Source organism: Emys orbicularis, chromosome 9 (assembly GCF_028017835.1).
Source record: "Emys orbicularis isolate rEmyOrb1 chromosome 9, rEmyOrb1.hap1, whole genome shotgun sequence".
In the NCBI taxonomy this organism is placed as follows: domain Eukaryota; kingdom Metazoa; phylum Chordata; order Testudines; family Emydidae; genus Emys; species Emys orbicularis.
The window spans coordinates 88,204,423-88,228,024 of NC_088691.1; the positions used below are offsets into that span (position 1 = coordinate 88,204,423).

A 23,602-nucleotide genomic window follows, 5' to 3' on the forward strand; every position below is an offset into this window, starting at 1 on the left:
GTCTGGTGAATTACATTCAACGTAACAATTTCACGCTATTAAGGACAGACTCAGGAGTCCAAGCGGAAAGTACCGGACGGGCGGCACAACTTAGCTGCAGCCTTGCTGCGATCGCTGGAGTTCCGGCGCCATCTACTGGCCACATTGGGTAACTCCCCCAACAAAGCTTTCCCTCGGCTTTTTCTGTGTGTCAATCCAGATCTACCAGGAACAAGATACCAGCTAGTAGCTTAAAAGAAAAACCCGTTTTTCTTTGGTTTCGCTCAGATCTAAGTGGGTTGTAAACTGGGTGACGCGGCAAGTCTATTTTGCAGCATCATTTTAATGACACACATTTTGTAAAATTAGCCTAACCCCACTAGTTGTTCTGATTGCAGCAAGGCAAGGGAGAGACCCAGTAAACGTCAGCTATTGGGCCTGAGTTTCCCATATTGTTTCAGTCTTTTCCAAACGAGGGGAAAGAACATTCCAAGTGCAATTGTATCAAATATTCAAATGTACATCTAAGCCTTTCTCCAATCTCTACTCATCTCCTTATATAATTGATGTGAATTTAAACACTGAAAAGTTGTAATACTAATGCCTTATTTTCTCCTAGGTTGTAGCAGAACACAGATTCTACTAGCAATATTAGTAGAAGAAATTGGGTTAATTCTGATGCTTATTTTTAAATAGAAGAAACTCTGACATAGTTACAGTGCAATGTGGAAGAAAAACAGGTTTCAAATCGGATTTTTTAAAGTCCTAAGTGGTACTGTGGCAGAAGTTGTACAGATTTTTTCCCTGTTAACATCACAGTGCACTGAACAGTGATTAATAAAATAGCTTTCAGGATTAAGGTGGGAGAAGTAATTATCGGTAGGGGGAGGGTAAGCTGAAATTTTAGGTTCAAGCTTTGTATCCTCTATATATCTATATGTGTTTTTTTCAAAACTTTTTATTAGGAAAGCTATACCAGACGCATCACTGTACAATGAATGATTAAACATTACCTTTACAATTTATATTCACTTGAAATTACAGAATAAATATATGCACATTGTTGTTTGTATCTTTGTGTGTGAGAGAGAGAAAACATTAAAAGTGCTTCCTATAAAGCCGTTAGTGATAGGTACCCAGAATTTTTTTTATTATTATTTTTTGGATATTTGTATGGGTTTGTTTTAATAAGAAAGTGCGGATGTCCTCCAAAAACTCATGGCGTCATGAAGTGTCATTGATCATCCCTAGGTGTGTGTGCGTGCGCCACGTGGTTACATCCAATGGGCTTCTTCGTTTCGGATGACTTCACACTGGATATGGAATCCCCCCGCTCCAGGAGGAGAGGAGGGAAGGGCGAGAGGAACGGAAGGGGAGCCGATCGGAGAGGCTAGGGACCCGACTGGCGGCTGGGGTGGGGAGCTGTGTGGACGCGTCTACGTGTGTGTGCATGTGAAAGAGAGAGACAAGAGTGAGAGAACATTCGAACAAGACCCCCCGCCCCTCCCCCCTTGCAGTTTCCAGGCATGCAGCAAACTGCATTTGATTGTTTTAAATAAATGTACAGGATCTGTGCCATGATGGGCAAGAAGAAAGAAAGCCACAAAATGCCATCTCCCCCCTACCCCCAGGGGGAAAAAAAAAAGTAAAAAGTTTACTGCAACGGAAAAAAAAGAGACATAGAATTTACTTAGTTAGGATCAATACAAAGATCCCCGTAGTAATAATAATAATTAATAATAATATACCTTAGGCATGGCACAGTCAAAGTCTCAGTTTCAGTATAAAAAATAATGATTAACATCTGCTGGCAAGTCTGCGAAGGCACTTCATTGATTAATGATCTGAGAACGGCCCTTCCTCCAAACACACACCTCTGGTGGGGGAGAGCACACAGCTGTATTCTCTATTCTCATCATGCGGTTGCACGGGGGCTGGAGAAGGGGGGCCGGGGGCGCTACTGGCGGGACGGGGGCGGGAAGGGAGAAAAGCTATCGGGTCAGAACCTATAGGTTGTCTTCTCCAGGACTTCGAGGTAATCCGGCTTGGTTTGGAGTTTGGCCCTTAACTCGAGGTATTCGCTTGGGGGGGGTTGGTCTGTGAAGCCCTTGCCGGCCGAGAAGAGAAGGGTTTCTTTCAGCCTGGCGTCCTGCTGGAGGTCCGGGTACTGCATGCCCGGCGGGTGGACGTGCAGTTCCTTTAACTTGGGCACCGTGCCGTAGAGGCAGTCCACGAAGCCCACCGTGCAGGGCAGCGGCGGCCGCTCTCTGTCTAGCCCGGCGCCGGCCGGCGGGAAGAGCAACACCCCGCCGTTCTTCTCGTGGGGGAAGCCGGGCGGCGCCAGCGCCAGCTCCCCCGCCAGCGCCAGCCCGCCGCCGCCGGCCGGGTGGTGGTGGTGCGGCTGGTTGGCGGCCACGATGGTGTTGAGCTGGGAGCTGGACACGGCCAGGCTCCACTCCTTCTCCTTCTCCAGCAAGGTCCTGTAGTGGGTGCTGTTCTCCTGGTGGCCGGGCTCGGCGAACGGCTCCCCCGCCCCGCCTCCCCCCAGGCGCTCGCCGGCCTCGCCGCCGCCCTCCTCCCGCTCCGCCTCCTCCTCCCGCGGCTTGTAGATGGGGTTGTTGCACATGTGGGTCACCGGGTGGGGGATGTAGTCGTAGACGTGCCCCACGGGGTGGGCCTTCTCCGGCGAGGCGCCGCCACCGCCGCCCGCCACCCGGCCGCCCTCCTCGAAGAAGCGGTGGCACTGCATGTGGATGCCGCTCAGGTCCCCCGCCTCCGGCCGCTTGCTGCGGAAGGGCAGTTTCTTGCGCCGCCGGCGCAGCACGAAGGCGAAGAGCCCCGCGGCGATGAAGACGGCCGAGAAGAAGAGGACCAGCAGGCTGAGGATGAGCACGGAGAGCGGCACGGCGGCGGCGCCGGCCGGGGAGAGCTCGTAGGCCGAGGGACTGGTGGGGCTGGGCTTGCCCCCTGGCGGGGCGGGCGAGGCGGCCGCTGCGTGCAGCAGCTCCGGACACAGCGCCTCCAGCTCCACCGAGCGCACATCCCGGCGGGTGAGGTTCTCCGGGCTGGCGCACAGCACGTCCCCCACCACGATGACCGAGCTGATGGTCTCGATCCATTGCTTGAGCGGCACCAGGTCGCAGGTGCAGTCCCAGGGGTTGAGCTTGAGGTCGATCTGCACGATGGCGTGGAGGTGCTCCAGCACCCCCGCCACGGGCAGGTAGAGGAAGTGGTTGTTCCTCAGGTTGAGCCTGGCTAGGGAGGTACCCGCAAAGGCATCGGTGGGCAGGGTCCGCAGCAGGTTGTCGTTGAGGAAGAGCAGCTTCAGGTTGGGCATGAGGCTGAAGGCTGCGGGCTGGATCTCCCTGATCAGGTTGTACTCGAAGTACAGGTAATGCAAGCTCTGCAAGCCCCTGAACATGCCTGGAGTCAGCCTCTCGATGTCATTGCCGTTCAGGTACAGGCTCTTCAGGTTAGGCAGGTTAATAAAAGCCCCGTCCTGCACGTAGGAGATACGGTTGTTCCCAAGGTGTAAGAGATCCAAGGAAGAAAAATTCCAGAAATCCGAGCGGTAGATTTTCTGTATCAAATTGCCGCTCAGATACAACTTCTTGGCGTTCAGGGGCCTGGGCAGGAGCTCGGAGATGTTGTGAAATCCTCTCTCCTTGCAATTGACTGTCAGGCCCAAGTCGTTGATGTGCAAACTACAAGAGCACCCAGTAGGGCATATGATGGGGATTGGGGGCCTTGTCTGATAGGCAGCTATAGGAGGCTGGTTTGGCCCAGGATACAGGCCTCGGGATGTAGGGGGAGGTTTGGGCACTCTGGGCTGCTTGGTGGGTTTGGGCTGCTTATTGGATGTTTTGTACTCAACAGATGAAGCAGTGAAATGGAAGGAGGATAGCATGGAGGAAGGCTTAGTCGGCCAGGCGTTCTCCTTGCTAGATGACAACTGAGGAATCCCCAGACTGGCCTCGACTTCGGAGTCAGACAGCATGGGGCAGAGTTTACTCCTTTTGATTTCCCTCAGGTCCTTACCATGGAAGTGGAAGGGGGTCTCACAGGTTATGTCTCCCACAAGGGCAGTGTAAGGTATGCGCTCCAGCCAACTTTTCAGCTGCACAATCTCACAGGTACAGTTCCAAGGGTTCTCCTCGAGCTGGATTTCCATCAGGCTCCTGCCAATATGGTCCAGCATCCCTCGATAGGAAAGGACTTTTAACCTGTTTCCCCGCAAGTCCAAATGAGTTAAGGACACAGATTTAAATAGGTTGGTGGGAAGCATGGGGATAAGGTTGTCATTTAAGATCAAGACTCTGAGTTTGCTCAGATTTCGAAATGCCCCACTTTCAATCCGTTTAATGACATTATAATCTGCCTGCAGATATTCCAGACTTTCCAAGCCCAGGAAAGTGTCGTTTCTGAAAATGTCTAATTTATTCTCGTGCAGGTACAATCGCTTCAGAACTTTGAGCCCATTAAAGGCTCCCGTCTGAATGTCCTGCAGTGCATTGTTCCCAAGGTTAATAGACACAGCATTGTTCAAATGAAGAAAACTGTTAGTGTATAATTTCCTCATGGAATTCCTCTGCAGATAAAGTTTAAAAGGTCTTGACCACGACTCCGTTATCTGACTAATATTTATAAATCCTTTATTGTCGCAATGTATATGGAAAAGGCTCTCTTTTACTTCACAGTAACATGGATCAAAGCAGGGCTCGTCAATTTCCTCTGAGTCCTCTATCAAGGGAATTGGTGTAGTCCATGCTAGAGCAATTGTGCTTAGAAGAATTACCGACAACATCCTTCCTTTATGGAGAGTCTCTGCCGTGGAAGGTTTCATCATTTGTGGCTGATTACAAAACTGTAACAGAAATAAAAATGCAGAATTTTAGTATTTAGTCACGTCACTGTTCTTAATAAACTCCATTCTTGCTAGACTTTTATTAGGCTCCTGGAAAGTTCAGCAATTGTTGGGTAGACATTCAAAACAAACTCTAGCAGTGCTTGATGTTCAAGGCTGGTTTCAGACTTAAGAGCTATAGAAATCTCTAATCATAAGATGCCATATTTTCCCTTCCCATATGATATTTAGTAAATGGCATCTATAATGAAAACAGCATGCACATACCATATAGCAAATGAACATATAGACTGAGCATATTGCATATATACATATTTTTCACCACATGACCATTGTTTAGAAAAACACTTATTTGCAGGCTTACCTCTGTGCACATCATAACCTGCATTGATTGCAGGAGAAAATATCAGTGGATATCTTTCACCAGCATCATACTACATCCTTTATATATACACATACACACACAAAAAACCCTCCCAAAGTTGCTAGATTGCAATAGTCCGATATCCAATGCACCGGCTCAGTATATTCTATACGTAAGTTTGCAGGAATGTGCAGGGTTTGTAAATGTCCCTGATCTAACAGTTTCCTTTAGAAATTCTCACAGTGTCTTTAATAATGCTTAACAACCGTGATTTAAAATAAAACCTCCCCCTTCCAGACACACTGATGGATTAATGCTACTGGTATATTATCAGATAAATACATACTACATATTAGTCATTTTAGCTGATTAAAGCATTTCGAGATGATTAATCTTTCTAAAGCACATGCCCATGCGATCATCAGATCTAAGGCGAAGTGACAGCTAAAGAAGCATTTCGGACTGAAATGCTCAGCCTGGTTTTTTTCCTATTAGAAAGGATTTTGCGCCCCCAGGACCAACCAAGAGACCCGGTTAAAAAGCTGAAAGTGGAAGAAAAATACCTTGACACCAGCTGATAAATTATCTATCCTACTGTCTACCTTTCAAAAAGAAGACACCATTCTTCTCCAATCAGAGGAAACAAATACTGTATTAATGAGATGCAGCTCCCCAAGATACAGTTTTCCCCTTCCTTTTGCCAGATATTTCAAATGTTTGGGGATAAATAAACGTTAATGATTATGATAATAATGATGGTGATGCAGCCCTTCTTGAGTCAGTGAAATATCAAATTGAAATTGTTCGGAGGGATCGTTGATTTTAGTCCTAATCTATCAATAAAAATGACCTTTTTCTTTGCCTTTCCAATGTACAGCTAGAGAATCCTCCCCCACCCCCCTTCCCCGCACAAACTTAAAATCGGAAAGACGCATTTAGGGAAAGAAATGGGAAAGGGATACAAATCCTTAGGATCAACTTGCAAATGAAACCCTCAGCTGTAGGAAAGGGGAGATGGGAGAAAAGAGAAATACCCTGTGCAATTAAAACCATGATCTAATTGGGAAGAAGGGAGAGAGAGAGAGAAAGGAGAGCTATATTGCAGTATCCGTCAGTCCTCTCTGTCTCTTTTGCAAAACAGCGACTTAAGTTCCTTCTGTTCTGCAAGGGCTATAATAAAAATGATGGAGGGGGGGAGACAATGGGGGAGGAGGGGGTGTCTTTGAAGCTAGGCAGAAAGAAGAAGATCCAGAACGCTTGTACTTACCGGTTTGCAGGAGAGATTTTAGCACATCTAAAAATAAATAAATAAATACAATTTTTAAAAGCTCGAGTTTAAGGATTGCTGGTTTCACTCTGTCTCTTTCTGTCTCTCTCTCTCTCTCTCTCTACTCCTGCTGAGGCTGAGGCAAAAGGAAAAAAAAAAAAAAAAAAGCAAGCAAGCAAGCCTGAAACGTGCTGGGAATGCAATGAGCTCCTCAATGAGCTTCTTTAGGATGCAGAGCTGCTGTTTGGCACACTCAATGGAGGAGGGAGGAGAAGGGGGCTGCTGCAGGCTCCCAGCTCTGGGGCTGCTGCTTTCTCTGGGCACCAGCAGCACATCGTTGGGAGGGAGAGGGAGGGAGGCTCAATCACAGCGGAGAATCTCGGGCTTCTCTCTCTTTCTCTCCGTGTGTGTGGTGTTGTTGCCCTGGATCAGGCTTTTCCACGTCATGAAAATGAGCTTCAAGAAGGGGAACAAATGTAGGGGGCGCGCTTGGCACCAGGCCGGGGGCGCGCATTTGGGAAGCCCTGACTGTACAGGTTTTTTTTCCAGGAGGGGGGGGGATGGTAAGGTGGGGTGGGGGAGGAGTGGGAAATAATCAGACTGGGGAAAGCCAAGAAGAACGAGGAAGGAAGGAGCAGCCTCCAGAAACGAGCCACAGTCCCCTCACCCCAACTCTCAAGGAAAAAGATCCCCCGATTGCCAACTGCAAATTCCAGCAAGGCGCTCGTGCTGCGGGTAGATCATTGGGAGAAATGTATCTCTGGCCAGCTGCCCCCAGATAGGTTCCTCTCCGCGCACAGACACTACTGCAAAGCCAATAGATTAGTTTATGCAGAGCCATAGGTAGCCGCTCTCCATCATCACACCTGGATGTCCCAACGTGAGAGCTCGGGAAGCCCCAGCCTGGGTGACTTGAACAACAAGGCGGTTCCTCTCTCCTCGCATTTCCTCGCTCTCTTTGATCCCTTTGCACCACGAGCGCCCCTTTTTTTTATTGTTGTGCTGCAGCTCGAGCCTTCAATCTTCTCCAGGATCCAACAGCCTCCTGTTCGCTTCCAGCTTTAAAAGGAGGCAAAGCAAATCGCTGGGAAGAGACCCGGAATCACTTGGGTAACAACGGCACATTTTGCATTCTGTCACCGAGCAAGGCATCAAAAGCGAAGAGGAGGATTTAACTCCTTAACTGCCGCACGATTTTTCGGTCTGGCTTTGTGTGTGGGGGGGGGTGTGTGTGCCCGAGAAGAAAACCATGCCCGATGCTGACTGGATCCGGGAAGAGAATACAACTCAGCTGACATCTTTTCACGACAGAAGCAGCAAGAAGGTAATACAGTTTTGTTGAGAAACCGGGGCGAAGGAAAGTGACACTGTGTGGGCGGGAGTAGATTATTTGTTAGTGAAGAGCTGCCAGCCGGTAGCAGATCACTGAAGGGAGCGCTTTGCAGCTGAGACTCGAGAGTCTGTCCAAATTTACCCTTGGCTTAAATTTAGCTGGCAAGATCGGTTGTCAGGGCGAAGTTTTTTTTAAGCAACAGAGGGGCGATTGGGTCAGTAATACACGTCTCAATCCCTGTCTGTGCATTTCAAAGCACAAATTCAGATTTTTTCCCAGCGCTGGGCAACGTAGTTAGTGTAGGGAGATTCAATACACTCCGTACACTTTATTGAACAGGCTGATTTTTTTCACTACGACATGCATGGCATGCACATGACAGACACACTCTACAGTCACCAGGAAAGGGGCTCGCTCCCTAACTTTAAATGGACGTGGCATTCTGCCCTCCACCACCCCACCTCTGCTGGGAGTTGCAAGCGAGCCTCCAAGCAGGGGGCGGATCTACCATCCCTTCTGGAAGCCATAAACCCCTAGGTCCGGAGAGTCACAGCAGCCTTAAATCAAACCTTTAACATTGCTATTCTAACAGTCCCCCTCTCCGCTTCAAATGTTTGGGTGGAGAGAGGCTTGACTGGAATCCTTGAAGAAGCAGCAGGTTGGTATAAAAAAGTTAGTAAGGGGGAAGCCCAGCTGTCAGGAGCACAGATCACTCCCTGTTGACTCCCAAATAGGGTGCTAGTGCCCACTCTGTTAATAGGAACATCCATATTCCTTTACCACCTCCTCCATTCTCTCCCTGCCCGCTTCCCATACCTGTCGGATCAGTAACATTCCCCATATGATTTTAAACATCCCAAGCGCTCGTTAAACATATCAATGTGGAAGCAGCACTACTTGCTAATTAAAATGCTGCATCATTCATTTGCAGGAGCAAAATTTGGTGCCGTCAGGCGAAATGCACTTGAGACTTCTAAAAAGGTTGGGGGAGGGAAGTGAACACAGTTTTATTAGATCTCTAAAGAAATGAGAGGGAAGAAATGCCGAAGCAGATTGTATGAGAATTTCTGTTATTCTTGCCGGGGGTCTCTCTTTCGCAGCTGCCTTAGCAACGCACTGGGGTTTGAAATACATTCACAAAAGGTCTGTATTTTTGCCCACACCACGTTGCCATGTCAATAGATCTTTTCGCAGGCCGCTTGCAAGTCCCGAACAGTGCAACCAGGAGAAGTTATCCTGCGCTAATGATTTTCATTAGGAAAGTGGCAAACGATCGCGGTTAATACCGATCCATGCGGAGTGCTAAAAGCTCACCGAGATTTGCTCTGAATGGCTAGGCGGCGTCAGGCGAACTCTTTAAGATGTATTACATCCCTAATGCCATGACCTTGTACTTTCACTCCCCCCCGGCCAGCAACTTTCAGCAATGGCACCGAATAAGGCTTGTAATCCGTTTAAGTGGTTCTACCTTCAAGTTTTGCAGATGAATTGGGGGGTGGGTGGGTGATGTTGGATGAATACAAATAGAAAAGCATTGCATGGCGCCTACAGTATCACAATACAGAGCATTGTGCGCCAAATCTTCCCAGGCTCAGTCGCTGTCGGATCGAAGCTTCTAAGGACACCCCTTTTTATTTTAAATCGGAGTCCCCTCGGATGCAGCAGTAAAGGATTTGGTCCCCAGGAGTTTAGCGGTGAGCTGCTCTCGCTGCATGTCTTTTTTCCTTCCTGATAGGATGTCACACAGTGCAATCCCTGCCTGGATCCTCCCTGAGTCCACTGGAGGTGGGATATTTCCCTTCAGCCCCACTGTATTCTTTCCCCGTGTCCCACGGGTGTGGGGATCCAGCTGTTTTATCCCAGCATCAGCCAGGCGGCGAAATGGCACGGGGTGGGGGGTGGAGGAGGAGAGGACAATCCCTAGGGTTCTAGATGCTAAAAGTCTGCAATTTCGATTTAGGGTACTGCAGTCAAATCACAAGGCTAAGGATGGCAATCAACCAGCGTGGGGAGCAGTGTGTCAGGTAACAACTCCGCGCTGCTTGGCTCGGGGGATCTTCAAGGAGGGAGGGGAGATTCCCTTAGAAGGGAGACAGAGGCGTCTTCCAACTTTAAAAGTGCTACTTAACGGCCACGAATGAACCGGGAGGGGATTCGATGTTATTTACCAGCGGCTGTGACTAGCCTGTGCGAGAGAGATTGTTATGAAAAGGAGAACTTCTTGTCTGAGATCGGAATCGTACTCACCAGATCCGTGTTTAGCTCCTGTTCCAACACTGTGAGAGCGACCTCTCGGATGAACTAGAAACAAGGACACCCCCAACCACCCCTGCCCCCTCCTCGGAACATGGAAATCGCCGAGAGGTCATTTCATAAACATCTCAGCCCAAGCAAAGAAAGGCAGAAATGCTTTTACGTTTCTGCGTGTTTGGTCGACATACAACCTGCTCAGCACAAGATCTATGTTAAATGACTGGCAGGACCATATGGCAGAGCGATGTAGCCTAGACTGGGACCTTATGCCTTTTTATTATTTTGATTTTGACTGGTAAACGAGCTGCTTCCTTGCAAAACCGAACCCAGTCCTAGGGCTATAGACTCAGTTAAAGAGCATCTGATCTGTGTGGAGGTTGACGGATGCCCTTCCATCTATTTGCAGCGTATTCTTCCGCCTTAGCTGTAGCAGGTAAAATGTAAAAAAAAAAAAAGGAAGCCCTGGACAACTTTTGTGACAAATTAGACAAGGGCATTTGAACAATGATTGCACCTTTTTGAAAAGTACCATTGCAACATTACATTTCCACTGGAGGCGACCATTTCCCTCACTGCAGTCATTCTAATGCAGTCATTTAGTGCTTCGTTCAATCTGCAGTGTAAACCAACTCGTTTCCTTGTTAATAGATCCCCTACAACTACATAAATGACAATGGTTGGGAGAAAGAGGGAGCTTTCTCCCAAGCCGTCTCCCCTGACTAGAAAGAAATATTCCTAGGTTTAATAGTCTCCTCTGCCTCCAGCAAGCTGTGGCCAGGGTGAACTCAATAAATAGTGCAAGGACAAGGGAAACTCATGGCTGCTGTAACTGTTATATACAAGAGCTGCTTTCTAGTTTTCTCTATATTTTGGAAACCCAGCATGCAGCTTAGGCTTTGCAAGAATGTTGTTGATCTTTATTTAGCAGTAATTTAGGAACAACCATAAGCCCATGCAGTGTTTCAGGGTCTTTATGAATTTCTGTTTAATAACCACTATATAACCACACATGTGGTATGCATCTTACAAAGGCACAGTCTGCATAGAGAGGACATAGTGTGGGAGCAGTACTGAGAAGAGATTCATCAGTCCAAGTGAATGTGCGGTATCCCAAGTGGGAGGAAGTGAAAAAAGACACAGGTGGGCTGTGAAGCTGATTAATTTGTGAAGCAAATTCCACATGTAAAAGTGCTTAGAAAAGATATCAGCTGGACAGCCTTGGAGATTGGAGTTCTCTGTTTATCCACAGACCAGGTACCACAGGGACAGTGCAAGCTTCCCTAAGCCATCCAGTGTGCTTCTACATTCACCTGGAGGGACCTACCCCTGGGAGTAAGAACATACTTTACTCTCCATGTCCACTCAGTTTTTAGGTTCTCTCTTGAGAATGCTAACAAAGGTGTCAGTCAGTACCAACTGCCATAGTGATTTTGTGCTGCGGACATCTTTCCATTAGGAGCTCAGGGCCAGATCCCTCTCCCATTGAAATATAATGGCATGACTTTTAATGAGTTCAGATACAGGAGAAATTCCTAGATGGAGACCACCTGTGCTTTTCCCAGGCCACAAGATAGCAACCATATGATAATGTCATTAGTGACTATAGACCTGAGCTAAATCCAAACCAGTGAGGAAGAGGTAAAAGACTTCAAATCCTATTACTAGTCCATTACTGAGCCATCCATTTGCCCTGTAAGCTATCACTTTGTCTGTTCTGTTGAGACAAATGTAGTTAAAATAGATTTTGTTTCCTAAGGGGGAAAAATTGGTTTTAGGGTCATGTATGTATAGACAGTTTAGACTGAGACATTCTAGTGAAGATGTTGAAAAAGAAGAACCACAATATAGTATTTTTTTGGCATAACATGTTAATTCAACACTTTGCATGGTATAAACTGCTTTTTCAACATTATTTAGTTCATTTATCAGATGGAACAAAATTTAGTCGATGGGATTTATCCACACTACTGTGGGAAAGAACATTTATCCTAGAAGCTGAGTCAAACTGGTCTAATCCTAATTTAGAACCCAAGATCTCCTTGCTACTGTACCAACATGTCAAATCAATTTCAAGTGGAAATGAACTGTGCTACTGGTGGTGGGACATACATGGTCAGACACAAAGGACTGAATCCTCTAGTCCCGAACCCGCTGAAGTCAGTGTAAGTATTACCACTGACTTCAAGGTGAGAAAAACTGGACCTTATGAACCCCATTCAACTTCTACTGAAATTAAAGGGAATCTTTCTACTGATTTCAATAGGAGTTGGGTAAGGCCCTAAATTAAGATTATTTCAGCCTTGTTTAACTGAAGGCTCTCTTTGTACTTTGCACTCTACATTACAGATATCTAGGTTGACATTTCATTTATAAATCCGAACACAGATTAGTTTAATTATATAAATATTTGTGAACACATATGATATTGATGATACATAATATATACAAACTTGGGATTTTCTAAGGGAGTTAGGTATCCAGCTGCACTGAAATTCTTTAGGATTTGGGCACTTAGTTCCCTACGGGTCATTTGAAAATCCAAGCCATACTTTTTATAATTATATAATTTTCAGTTATTAACAAATAATTACACATTACCCTACAGAGTACCAATCTACTATATTTTCCATGGTAGATCCATCGTAACTAATATAGCAGAATGACATGCAGTGTACTTCTGTTATATGAGATTAAAGATACAGAAATATAAATTATCACACATTACCTACTAATGAATTGGTCCTAAACTAATTTATGTTGAATTTAAGGACAATTTTCATGTATTTTACATAGAAAAACCCTCACACACAGGGACCCTTAGAGAAATTACATGTAGGGGGGAGGGATAGCTCAGTGGTTTGAGCATTGGCCTGCTAAACCCAGGGTTGTGAGTTCAATCCTTAAGGGGGCCACTTAGGGATCTGGGGCAAAATCAGTACTTGGTCCTGCTAGTGAAGGCAGGGGGCTGGACTCGATGACCTTTCAAGGTCCCTTCCAGCTCTAGGAGATGGGACATCTCCATTAATTTAATTTAAATCAGTTTACAGCCATAGGGATTGTTTACTGCAAAGTATTTGAAGGTATATTGAATATGAATATTAAAAGGAGCTGAGTAAGAGGGGAAAAATGGTGAGGAGTCAAACTGAACAGCAAACACCATTAAATTATGATTGCAAAATGTTATTTAATGCAATATTATTTTTAAGAAAGAGAAAGAGGCCACATGCCAATCTTTTGCACATCCTCTATACCAGTCAAAAGATGCATGTGTTCTGGAACATCATATTCAGTGCTCTCCTAAAAAGTTTAAGTGTCAATATTTTTACTTCTCCAAGCTTGTGTTTTCAGAGTGCTGGAGGAGTTGATATTACCAGCTAACATTAAGAAATGGCTTGCAGTAACTATTTAATAGCCAAAGGAGTTATTCTGAGAAAATGGAAATCTGCAATTCCTTCCTCATACACAGACTGGCTTAGTGAGTTCTCCACTACTGCATTAATGGGGGAAAAAAAGACTCTGTCTAATAGAAATGCTTGGAAAAAATATGAGCATGTCTGGTCACATATGAAACTATTACATACTTTTGTAGTATAGTGAATATCAGTCCCCAACACTTATAGGTTATGTTTGCATTTATTTATCTATTTAGTCACTTTAATAATTAATACCCTGCATGACCTCTATGGGTTCAGGGGTTTGTTTGTTTGTTTGTTTGCTTGTTTTTGTTGTGTTTCTTCCAGGTTTTGCAAATAGTGAATGTTGAATTTTGTTATTCATATGCTACTTCCATCTTGTGTATGTATTTATACATGTTTTGTTTTGTTATGTATTTATATTTTATATAAAAACAAAAATAAAGTAAACAAAAGAAAAAGATAGGTACACAAAATTAGCTAACACAGTCAACAGATGCATGGCACATAATATATAAAATCCAGAACCAGTGAACATTTCAGGGGCAATTTTTAACTAATGGTGCAATAGTCTTGACCATTTTCTCTGTTATATTAGGCACATATAAATTACTTGTTTCCACTTCAGCATACAACCCACATTTTTTGAAGTGTCCAAATATTTATTTTGGCCAATGTCAGAAAACACCCTCCAATTTATGTGTGATTTTCTCATTTACCTTTATTAGGGTAATATGCCGTCATGGTAATGCATGCACAATTCCCTGTGACAGCAACGAGAATTTCATGCATGGATCAAAAGCTGAATAATTCCCTTAGGGTGTTCCCAGAAATAATGAACTATCTCTGTTATAATGCAGAAATGTGGCTTCTTCAGATGCTTTTATGCTCCAAATAGAGATTTCTGCAGCATGTCAACTGCAACCACATTGGTGCCAAGGTACTGCATCTTCTTTGGTGAAGCCAAAGCAGGGCAGTTTTAATTCCCTGCAACACAAATACAGATTCTGATATATTGAATTACGATGAACACTGATGATGTGAATAGGGTGACCAGCTGTCCCAATTTTTTAGAGACAGTCCCAATATTTGGGGCTTTGTCTTATATAGGTACTTATTACCCCTCTCCCCTGTCCTGATTTTTCACACTTGCTATCTGGCCACCCTAGATGTGAAGGAAGAATGTCGATTTGGAAATTCCTTCTACAGCAAGAACCACTGACCTAATATCCAAGTGGCAAGAAGAAGAAGATTTAAAATGAGATTTACTGCCCTGCTCATGTGCTAAGATCCTTAGGCAATGTGAAATGTTATCTTCAGATCCCTCCAAGTAGAAGATTTCATCCATCATCCCCGGGTACTCATGTAATATCAGATTATTTCTACAAGTATCTATTTTATGTGTGGTGATTTCCATTTGCAACTACTAGTGCTGAGTGTGCTTTTCACCAGTAGATCTGTCTTTTGTGCATGCCACATTCTTTACTTCATTTGAGTATGTGAAGATAGCGATTGCCCAAGAGTACAGATTTGCGAGGCATCAGTTAATGGCATTAGAGCTGCCAGAATTAGAAACATCAGCATGAACAGATCATGTCATGGCAATTCACCAGCATTATGCCATAACATGAATCATTTTACAAAGTATATTGATAGAAGCTGCTTCCGTCTTGCTGACTACTGTGTGAAGAAAGACACTGCTCATTTGAAAAGAAAAGCTCATATTTGGAAAAGGAAAGGAGGAAAGAATGGGCTGCAGACCAATTTAACAATCCAGATTTACCCCTTCCATTGGGAAATGTCTGCCCCCACTGTGACAAGGTCTGTTGATCCCAGATAGGTCTCATTTGTCACCTGCCAATCTGCCAGCGATAACCAGCAATCATTTTATTGGAAGACAATTATCCTCAAACTCCAAGGAATTACCAACATATGGGGAATTGCTACTTTTATGAGTCCTGATCCTACTCCCAATGAAGTTAATGGCAAACTTCCTATTTTTTTCAGGGGTACAGTATCAGACCCATAAGAAGTTGATCAAACAACCAGTTGGACAGTGGCCAAACTGACATTTTTTCAGATGTTAATTGGAGTAAATGGCATAAAACAGCCCAATATATGCTGTATATTGCATGGAAGGATTGTGAGAAAAAGCACTTATTTGGCCAACTATCCATATCATCTGTGTGTTTATATCATGTTAATCACCATGGTGTCTGAACTACTTAGTAAAACTATCTAAAGTCAGCAACTAGACTAAGGAACTAGATTAAACACACTAAATCTTTCATTCTCTCCTCCTTTCTCCCTGCATATAGGTGAAATTGTAGCCTCACTGAAGTCAATTGGAGCTTCACCCTTGACTTCAATAAGGCCAAGTTATAAGAGTTACCCTCTTTTCCTCTTCTTCCATTTCTCCCTCTTCTTTCTCTTAGAATCTTCTATTAGACTTAGTTACTCTTTGCAGTTATTAAAAGCTAGGATGTAGATGTGGGCTTTATATTTCATGCCAAAGGCAGCCAGATGAATAGTCATTGTAATCTCTCACAGAAGGTCACGGGCCAGATTCTCATATCACTTTCTCCTGCAAGCCTCACCCTCCTCTCTTGTTCTTGACACAGCTGCTATAGTAGAGTCTGATCTTGAATACAGAGGCAGTAGTATCTGATCTGACATCAACTCAGCTCATTAAGGTTTTGAAAAATCAAGATAGGTTGACTGATTCTGACCTAACTTGTACTGGAGTAATTTAAGTCAAAGGAGTTATGCTGGTGTAAAACTGGGTAAAAGGGTGAAGAATCACTGCTTAGGACCTTGAATATCATCTAATATTTGACAATAGTCACCACAGTATTCAGATTTCTAGCAGTCGATGGCTAAATACATGATCATGCTTTTGAGACAATATTTTTAAACCTAAAGGCAATAATTTCCTGCTTTCTTGTCTCAAAGAAGGTGCTTTAAGTTAATACAAGTTGGAGGATTCTGGAGAAAAACTGTTTTTGAGTTATTCAAATAGTCAGTGTATTTGCTTACTAATTTACTTAGTCTTTTGACATTTTAAATAATATATACCTTGAAATTCTGTTAAGAGCAGCCATTCTTTTGATTCATGAACTTCCCTAAATGGACATGTTCATTGAAAGAAACTGTATCATGGCAGAAAAGAATGACTTCTTTCATAATGCCAAAGGAAGTAAAAAAAAAAAAATTGATTTTAAATGACATACCTATAATCTGCAATAATTTTCACCAGGTACCAAAAAAGTTTGTTCTAAGATTTTGGGGGGAAAATATCAAATATTTCCAACTCTGATCTTTCCAGCCTCACTGACTCTTGCATTTAATATTTTGTCCATATACCCATATGCTACAAGCAGTAACCAGTAATACTGAATTCTTCTCTATTGTCTGATAGTGGGGTTTTTTTTTGGTGGGGAGAGGGAAAGGGGTCAGATCTTATATTCTTTTTGCTCCCAAAATTCCCATTGAATTTAATGAGAAGATGAGTAGAAATGGAGGATCAGGCCCAGTGTTTGTCACTCAGCAGTCATTATTCACTATACATTAAGGAATGAAATGTACATGCTCCCACATTCCATCCTTACAAATGCAAAATTCCCATCAAAATTAATAGGAACTTTGCATGAAAAATAGGTACAGAGTGTAAGTAGATACAATGACATTAAAAAATAATACAGTACGCCAAACCACAAGCGTTAAAAAATCATGATTCAAATCCCTCCAGAATCCTGAGATTGGCTTTAAAATCTTCAAATATATAAAATGTACGTTTCTAGCCCTTATGGTTGCAGAGAAAAGTTTAAGTGCCTTCTGGTTTTTGAGCTTTAGGGTTCACATTTGCAAACTTTTCTCTGCAACCATAATGCTAGAAACTTACATTAAAAAAATTAAAGCTGAAATGTTTATGTAATAACCTGATTCCAAGAGCTGGGGCTTTAAGAAAAGTACCAAATATCATAAGACTTGCAACAGAATAATAATTGTTGGTAACTCTGAAGATAAACAAAAAACTCTGTGTTCTTAATATATGAAAAACAGCGGTATGCTGTATTATAAAAGTTTTAAACTCAGAATTGCACAAGTACTTTTGATGTATTATTTATTAGCTATTCCAAAAGAGAAATGAAACTTCCTGTTATCTGTTGATTTAAGTAGTCTCAAAATCCAAGGAATAAACTGTATATAATTCATTAGTTTATGGGGTATACAGTGCCCAAGCATCAAATAACATACTTCCACTGTCAAAGGTTTAGCAGGAACACTGCTGAGGAACAGTGTAAATAAAACATACAATGGACTCGTAAATGAAATGACCAGATATTATTTTAAAATACAAGAGCATAAATATACCATATCTGTCCTCTGAACAGTCAGCAATCATGGATATCTGTTATGTTTTGAAAGGACTCTGGGGCAGACTCTGCCACTCTTACTCACATTGAATAGCCCCCTTACTCCTTGAGTAGTATGATTGAGGAACCAAGACAGCTTACTGATTATGGAGGTGCTACTCAACATAGGCTGGCCTGATCTCACCCTGCGAGAGTACAACCGGTACAATGATAATACCTGCTCTGTTTCAAGCCAGAAGATGTGTTGTAGAACTCGGAAAATTCAGTGTCCATTATATTCTTATATATTAACTGCGTTTGTTCTGTTTTACAAAATGAGTGAAAATTAATTTACTGCAATTATCTCTTGCACCAGGCAAGCTGCAGCATCCACCTGCAGAGGCCAGCTTGGAGCAAGGAAATGGTTTGCCATGATGATTGATTGTATATTATAGAAATGCCAAAGAGCCCCAGTTATGGACCAGGGTTCTGTTGTGCTAGGTTCTTTATAAACATGGAACAGGAAAGGCAATCCCTGCCCCCAGAAAGCTTTCAATTTAAATAAATTCCTATGTGAATGCATATATGGTCATCCTCTTTTGTGCTAAAAATTCTGGCACTGTATTCATACGCGAGATCACCCAGGGCCTGATTCTGGTCTCTCACCAGTTTTTTAAACCCCAAAGCTCATTAGTTTCAAGAGCAATTATTTTGTTATTAATTTCCAGTGTGCCATACAGGAGATCTAAGTTTAGCAACATCTCTAGTAAAGCCACATGAATATATAACTATCAGAATATCTTCTATACTTGTATAGTGTCTCCCTGTCAGGTATTCTTTCAGTGCTGCTGTTACTAGCTAGGCTCTGCTTAGGTATAGCTGCTTCAGCCCATGACAGCTGCTTAGGTCTTTTGTTACTTTTTTACCACTGGAATCCCAACTAAGAGCAAGGCCCTATTGTGCTAGGCTCTGTGCAATCACATGATAAGAGATGGTCCCTACCTTGAAGACTACAATCTAAACAAACAAGACAGACAAAGGCTTGCAGGGGAAACAGAAGCCCGGAGAGGTGAAGTGACTTGACCAATGTGCCACAGCAGCTCATTGGCAGAGCTGGGAATAGAAACCTTGTCTTGTAACTCCAAGTCCAGTCTCCTACCCACTAAACTTTATCCAGGAAGTTAGTTTTATTTTCGTGACAGAAGCCTTTTGTCAATTAGTTAAAAAATTATAATGTAAAATACATTCATTTGTGAGGATGTCCAAGGCCAGACAGACATTTTGTTGGGTACATGCAGTCTCCCTCCCTGTAGTTTAACGTTAGAGCCACTTCACATTTCAGTAAAGTTACTTCTGATTTACAGTGGTGTGAGGTCAGAATCAGATCCCCTGCCCCCAAACTCACACACAGGACCAGCTCAGTAATGTCCAGTTAAAAAAGTATAACTGAAAATCACACAGAAACTGTATCCTTAGCTACAACCAAATTAGGAAAACTCCTGAAAGCAGCAAAACTGCAAAAATGCAGACAATCTACGGCCACACATACCTTCCCAATTCTCCCCTGCCTTGCACCTGTGCAAAGTTGGTGAACACTTCTCCATCAGAATGGCAGCATTTTACACTCAGCTTGCACATGTGTAAATAATTATACAAAGCAGTGGAGAATGAGGTCCACCAGGACTGATTAAAGAGAAAGGAAAGGGATATAGGCTTTTGCATTCTGGTTTTCATTTTACAATTTAAAACAGTGTCACCTCTCAAATTTCTTTATACATTTTTTTAATGTATCAACATTAGCATATAATAATTTTTTTTAAATGCATATTACCCTAGCCTTACACAAAACAATGCAATTCTATTTTTATAGCAATAATTAATGTTTTATCTCATGCAGTTTTACAAATTATCCATATAAAGCTCGTTTTAGGGAAAGCTGCTTAGAGAGATTTCAGGGGACACTAATCCACAGGACTTTCATACTAAACACAAAGTCATATGAAAACCTTATCATTGCAAACCTAATTGAAACATATTTGCAATAATATAGTCCCAAACTACAAAAATCTCAAACACACGATATAGGTCCAGAATTATGGATTTGCTATTTATATTTGTTGGAAGATCTTTAAAACTGCATCATTTCTGTTTGTTTGTACAGAGGAATAAATTAGTCATTAACACACACATACACACACACACACACACAATTTATATATAGAAACCCTGATGATCTTTGTGTTTTCCCCTTCTTTCTGCTCTTGCAGAAAAATAATTAACAATATTGACACTATTAAACAGTCACTGTTTACACTTCCAGCTTTGTGGGTGGCCAACTATTTATGTTGCAGGACCCTAAGCAGAGAATTGTGAGGAAAGAGCACACACATATACCACAAACACCAGAGTACTGTTTTGTGCAAGCTGATTTTAATTTAAAGTGAGAACATGGGTTTTCCACCCTCTGAAAATACTGGTGAATATCAAACTGCACCATAATTATCATGCTAGGTCCAGTTTGCTGCAAAAGCCTGCAGGCTCCTCCAGATGGTGCTTTCATGTCCTGTTCTCCCAGTGCTGAGGTTGGTCAGTTACCCTCAAAAGGTTAGAGCTAGCAGAGCAGTTTAGGTTTAGGAGCTCAGAAGGCTAGTCCCAGAGCAGCAGCAGTCTCTCGGAGTTAGTCACAAACTATTCCCAGTGCTGGGAGGAAGAGAAAGCAACAGCTACTGTGTGAGCTGGACTTCCAGTTTTAGCAGACAATTGCTCCATTTCCAGTCCAATTTATCAGAAAAAAAACGGAATGGAATAAAGCAGGTATCCTCAAAACAGGCTTGTTTCTTTGTATATGACTCTGTTTGCTTGTGTGTGTGTGTGCGCGCGCTTCATACAGTTGTGCCTATGGTGCAGTCATAATAATGCACATTCTCACTAGACCTGGATCATTAATTCACTTTATTTTTCTAGCAAAAAACCCTCTTGCTCCTGGCTTCAGGTTTTCAGCATCTGCTAGTGTATGTAAAATTGAGCCAAAGCTAATTCATAAAGAATTTTTACTTCTTTATTCCCTTAATAACTGACTTGTATCTCCAGTTCATCCATCCTTTTTGCATTATTTGATTTTTGCTAATGTATTTAAAAAACTTTATTTACTCCTATGGGCTATTATCCACACCCATATTCTTTTGTATAATATGCTGTGTGAGGGCTGAGACAGATATAGGTCAGATCATCTCTTCCTTTAGCTCTGCATGTGTGGAGGGATGCTCCATGAACACTCTTCCCTTATCCATGTTCCTTGCTCCCCATACCCTGAAGATGGCTCCCCAGAAGCTGTAGAGTTAGTTTGGGGGTAGAGGGAGTCAGGGCAGGTGAGTGGAACAGTGGGTGCTTCAGCAGTGGGGTCCAGGGTGACATACATCAGCCTCCCCTCCAACTTATGGAAGTTATCTAGGCTATATTAATTTTTTCTATGGATTTCTTCTCCTTATGAGTCATTGTGCCCTGACAGGGCAGGGGCTGGAAGTATTGTGTGGGAGCACCTAGGAAAGCAAATATAGTCTCTAAGTTCTTGGCCTCATATACTGCAAAAGAGTAAAGGAACACAACGTATGGTCAGGGGCTTAAAGAAGGCTGCCTACTCATGGAAATGACAGTCCTGGTTTCAAGTGGCTTGCATGACCATTAAAATCCACCAAAGGTTATTTCAAGCCATTGCAACATCATAACCTCACCATGGTATATTGTGGAAAGTCAAGGTGTCATCTTGCAGATGTTAAAAGGAGCAGTCCTTAACAAGCGGAAGGAGTTAGATATGTTGTTTTTCTCCCCTCTCCTCATCAGTTACAACAGATTTTGAAGCTAATGTGAGATAGAAAGGATTAGAAAGGAAACAAGAAGATTCCCCCTCTCCTCAAACTCCAGCTGCATAACATGTAATCCAAACAACAACATAGCAACTAGCAATTTAAAGGTTGTTTCAGCAGGAGACTCCCACCAAATTCATATGTTTTTTTGTTTTATTTGTTATTATTTTATTTAGTTCTAAGTAGCTTTATTTTAACCAAAGATACCTACTGGAAAATTTGCAAATGCAGGGCCAAATTATGCCCATTTAACTTGGGTGTAAATACTGAGTAACTCTTCGAGTCAGTGAACTTTCTCTCAGATTGCACCAAAGTAAGTGAGCAAATACTTTGGCTTGAACAGAACAGATTAAAATAAAACAAGCAGTGAGCAAAGCCAATTATGTTCCACATTGCCTAGGGATGGTCAACCTAATTTATAGCTGACAGTGATTTGATGGACTGAATCATATTTTCTGACCTAGCATTTGGAGTAATTTTTATTGTAAACCAATCATTACAATATAAGACTTTCAGTACCATCAGTGTCACCATGACAAATGCCCACACGAGCATTAGCCTTGCTGCTAGGGTTTTTCCTCCCATTTTTCATTGCTTGGTATGTTCTAGAAGGTAGCTGGATGTGTTGTTCCCTGACTCTATCCTCAACACAAGCCTCAGGCATGGCAACTAATGGGTCGTGTAAGGGCTGCTATGCCAAACACTACCGTTTTATCAGTGGGGAGATGTTACCTGTCTCTTTGCTTGTAATTTTTTCAGTGGCACCGAATTTAGCTCGTTTGTTCAGTTTGTAACTGAAGAACACCAGTTTGGGGGCTTGGTAGAACATTTTTTCTTCTCTTCCTCATCTCAGATCCAGTGGTGCAAATAGAAATCATTTCTTGCCGGTACTGCACTCATGGGTGAGACACCGGGGGGACACGTGACCTCCCCACGTGACCCTCCATGTGACTCCTTCCTGCCCCGCCCCCAGTCCGGGGCCCCGACGCTCTCCCCATCCTCTCCGTCACCCCCATTTGTAAATACAAACATCAACATGCTTAACTATTCACTTTCCCCCCACATATGTAGTATTCAGTCTGTTTATATGGAATATGGGATTTGGGTGAAGAACCATTTCAGCATATGTATGACTTATTAAAAGACAAATTTTAAGTACAACTGTATCCTAAACTGCTTTATGCTTTGTACCCAAACATTGCATTTCAATGGAGGATTCAACTTCCTTTATAGGAACAGACTCCTGAAACTCTTACCAGTCACAAAAGTGGCCCATAGTCATGCAAATTGTCCCATTGTCTTCAATGGGATCGATCAAATAATTAAGGGTTTACAGGATTAGGTTCCAAGTTTGTAAATTGTTCTGGATGAAACTGACAATGCCTGAGCTGTCAGATCAGAAGGAGCTTCATTCGAATAAAGGTGAGCAGATGTGTGATAAGTCTTAGCTCTGTTGCTAAGATGAAGAACATATTTTCAGCAAAGTTCTTGGCAGATTCCTGAGGCAGCTGATTTAAGGCCGTCAGTATCCGGCATTATAATCTTCACTTATAGTTCTCTCACTCACAAAGCTGGGAAATGAGGCATTTGTTTTCTTTGTTTTGCTGCTCCAGTTCCCATTAACAAAATGCATATAAGACTAGTTTGGCTGCAAAGAAGAATTCTGTGTACACTGGGGACAATACCTAATACCTGTACCTAATACCTGTCAGGCTGCAGAACTGAGCTGACATCAGAATCCAAACATTCTCTGGTCAGTGTAAGCAGAGGCATTCCTCTAATGATTTGGACCTGATGTGATGCAGTATGGATGTCATGGATAATTCAGACCAATGGGGTGAAACAGAATCAAAAACACTGTTTAAACACCTTCCATCCCCCCCCCCCATCCCTCCCTTCCCCTCTTGAGGA

General features: G+C 43.0%; 1 protein-coding gene across 1 annotated transcript; it reads right to left on the reverse strand.

Annotated features, from left to right (window-relative positions):
* Positions 1-1,978: 1,978 nt before the first annotated feature.
* On the reverse strand, positions 1,979-7,315 carry SLITRK3 (SLIT and NTRK like family member 3). Its single transcript, XM_065411056.1, has 2 exons — positions 7,142-7,315; positions 1,979-4,843 (listed from the first exon to the last, which is right to left on the reverse strand). Exons 1-2 carry the CDS (start codon positions 7,313-7,315, stop codon positions 1,979-1,981), a joined length of 3,039 nt encoding a protein of 1,012 aa, XP_065267128.1.
* Between the last annotated feature and the right edge of the window lie 16,287 nt (positions 7,316-23,602).

Excerpts from the sequence above, each read along its gene's own strand:
- SLITRK3 (XM_065411056.1), bottom strand. The coding sequence starts at position 7,315 with ATGGCTCTGCATAAACTAATCTATTGGCTTTGCAGTAGTGTCTGTGCG. Across the intron at positions 4,844-7,141 it reads CTTTTTCCTTGAGAGTTGGG|TTTTGTAATCAGCCACAAAT; the intron begins GTGAGGGGACTG and ends TTTCTGTTACAG.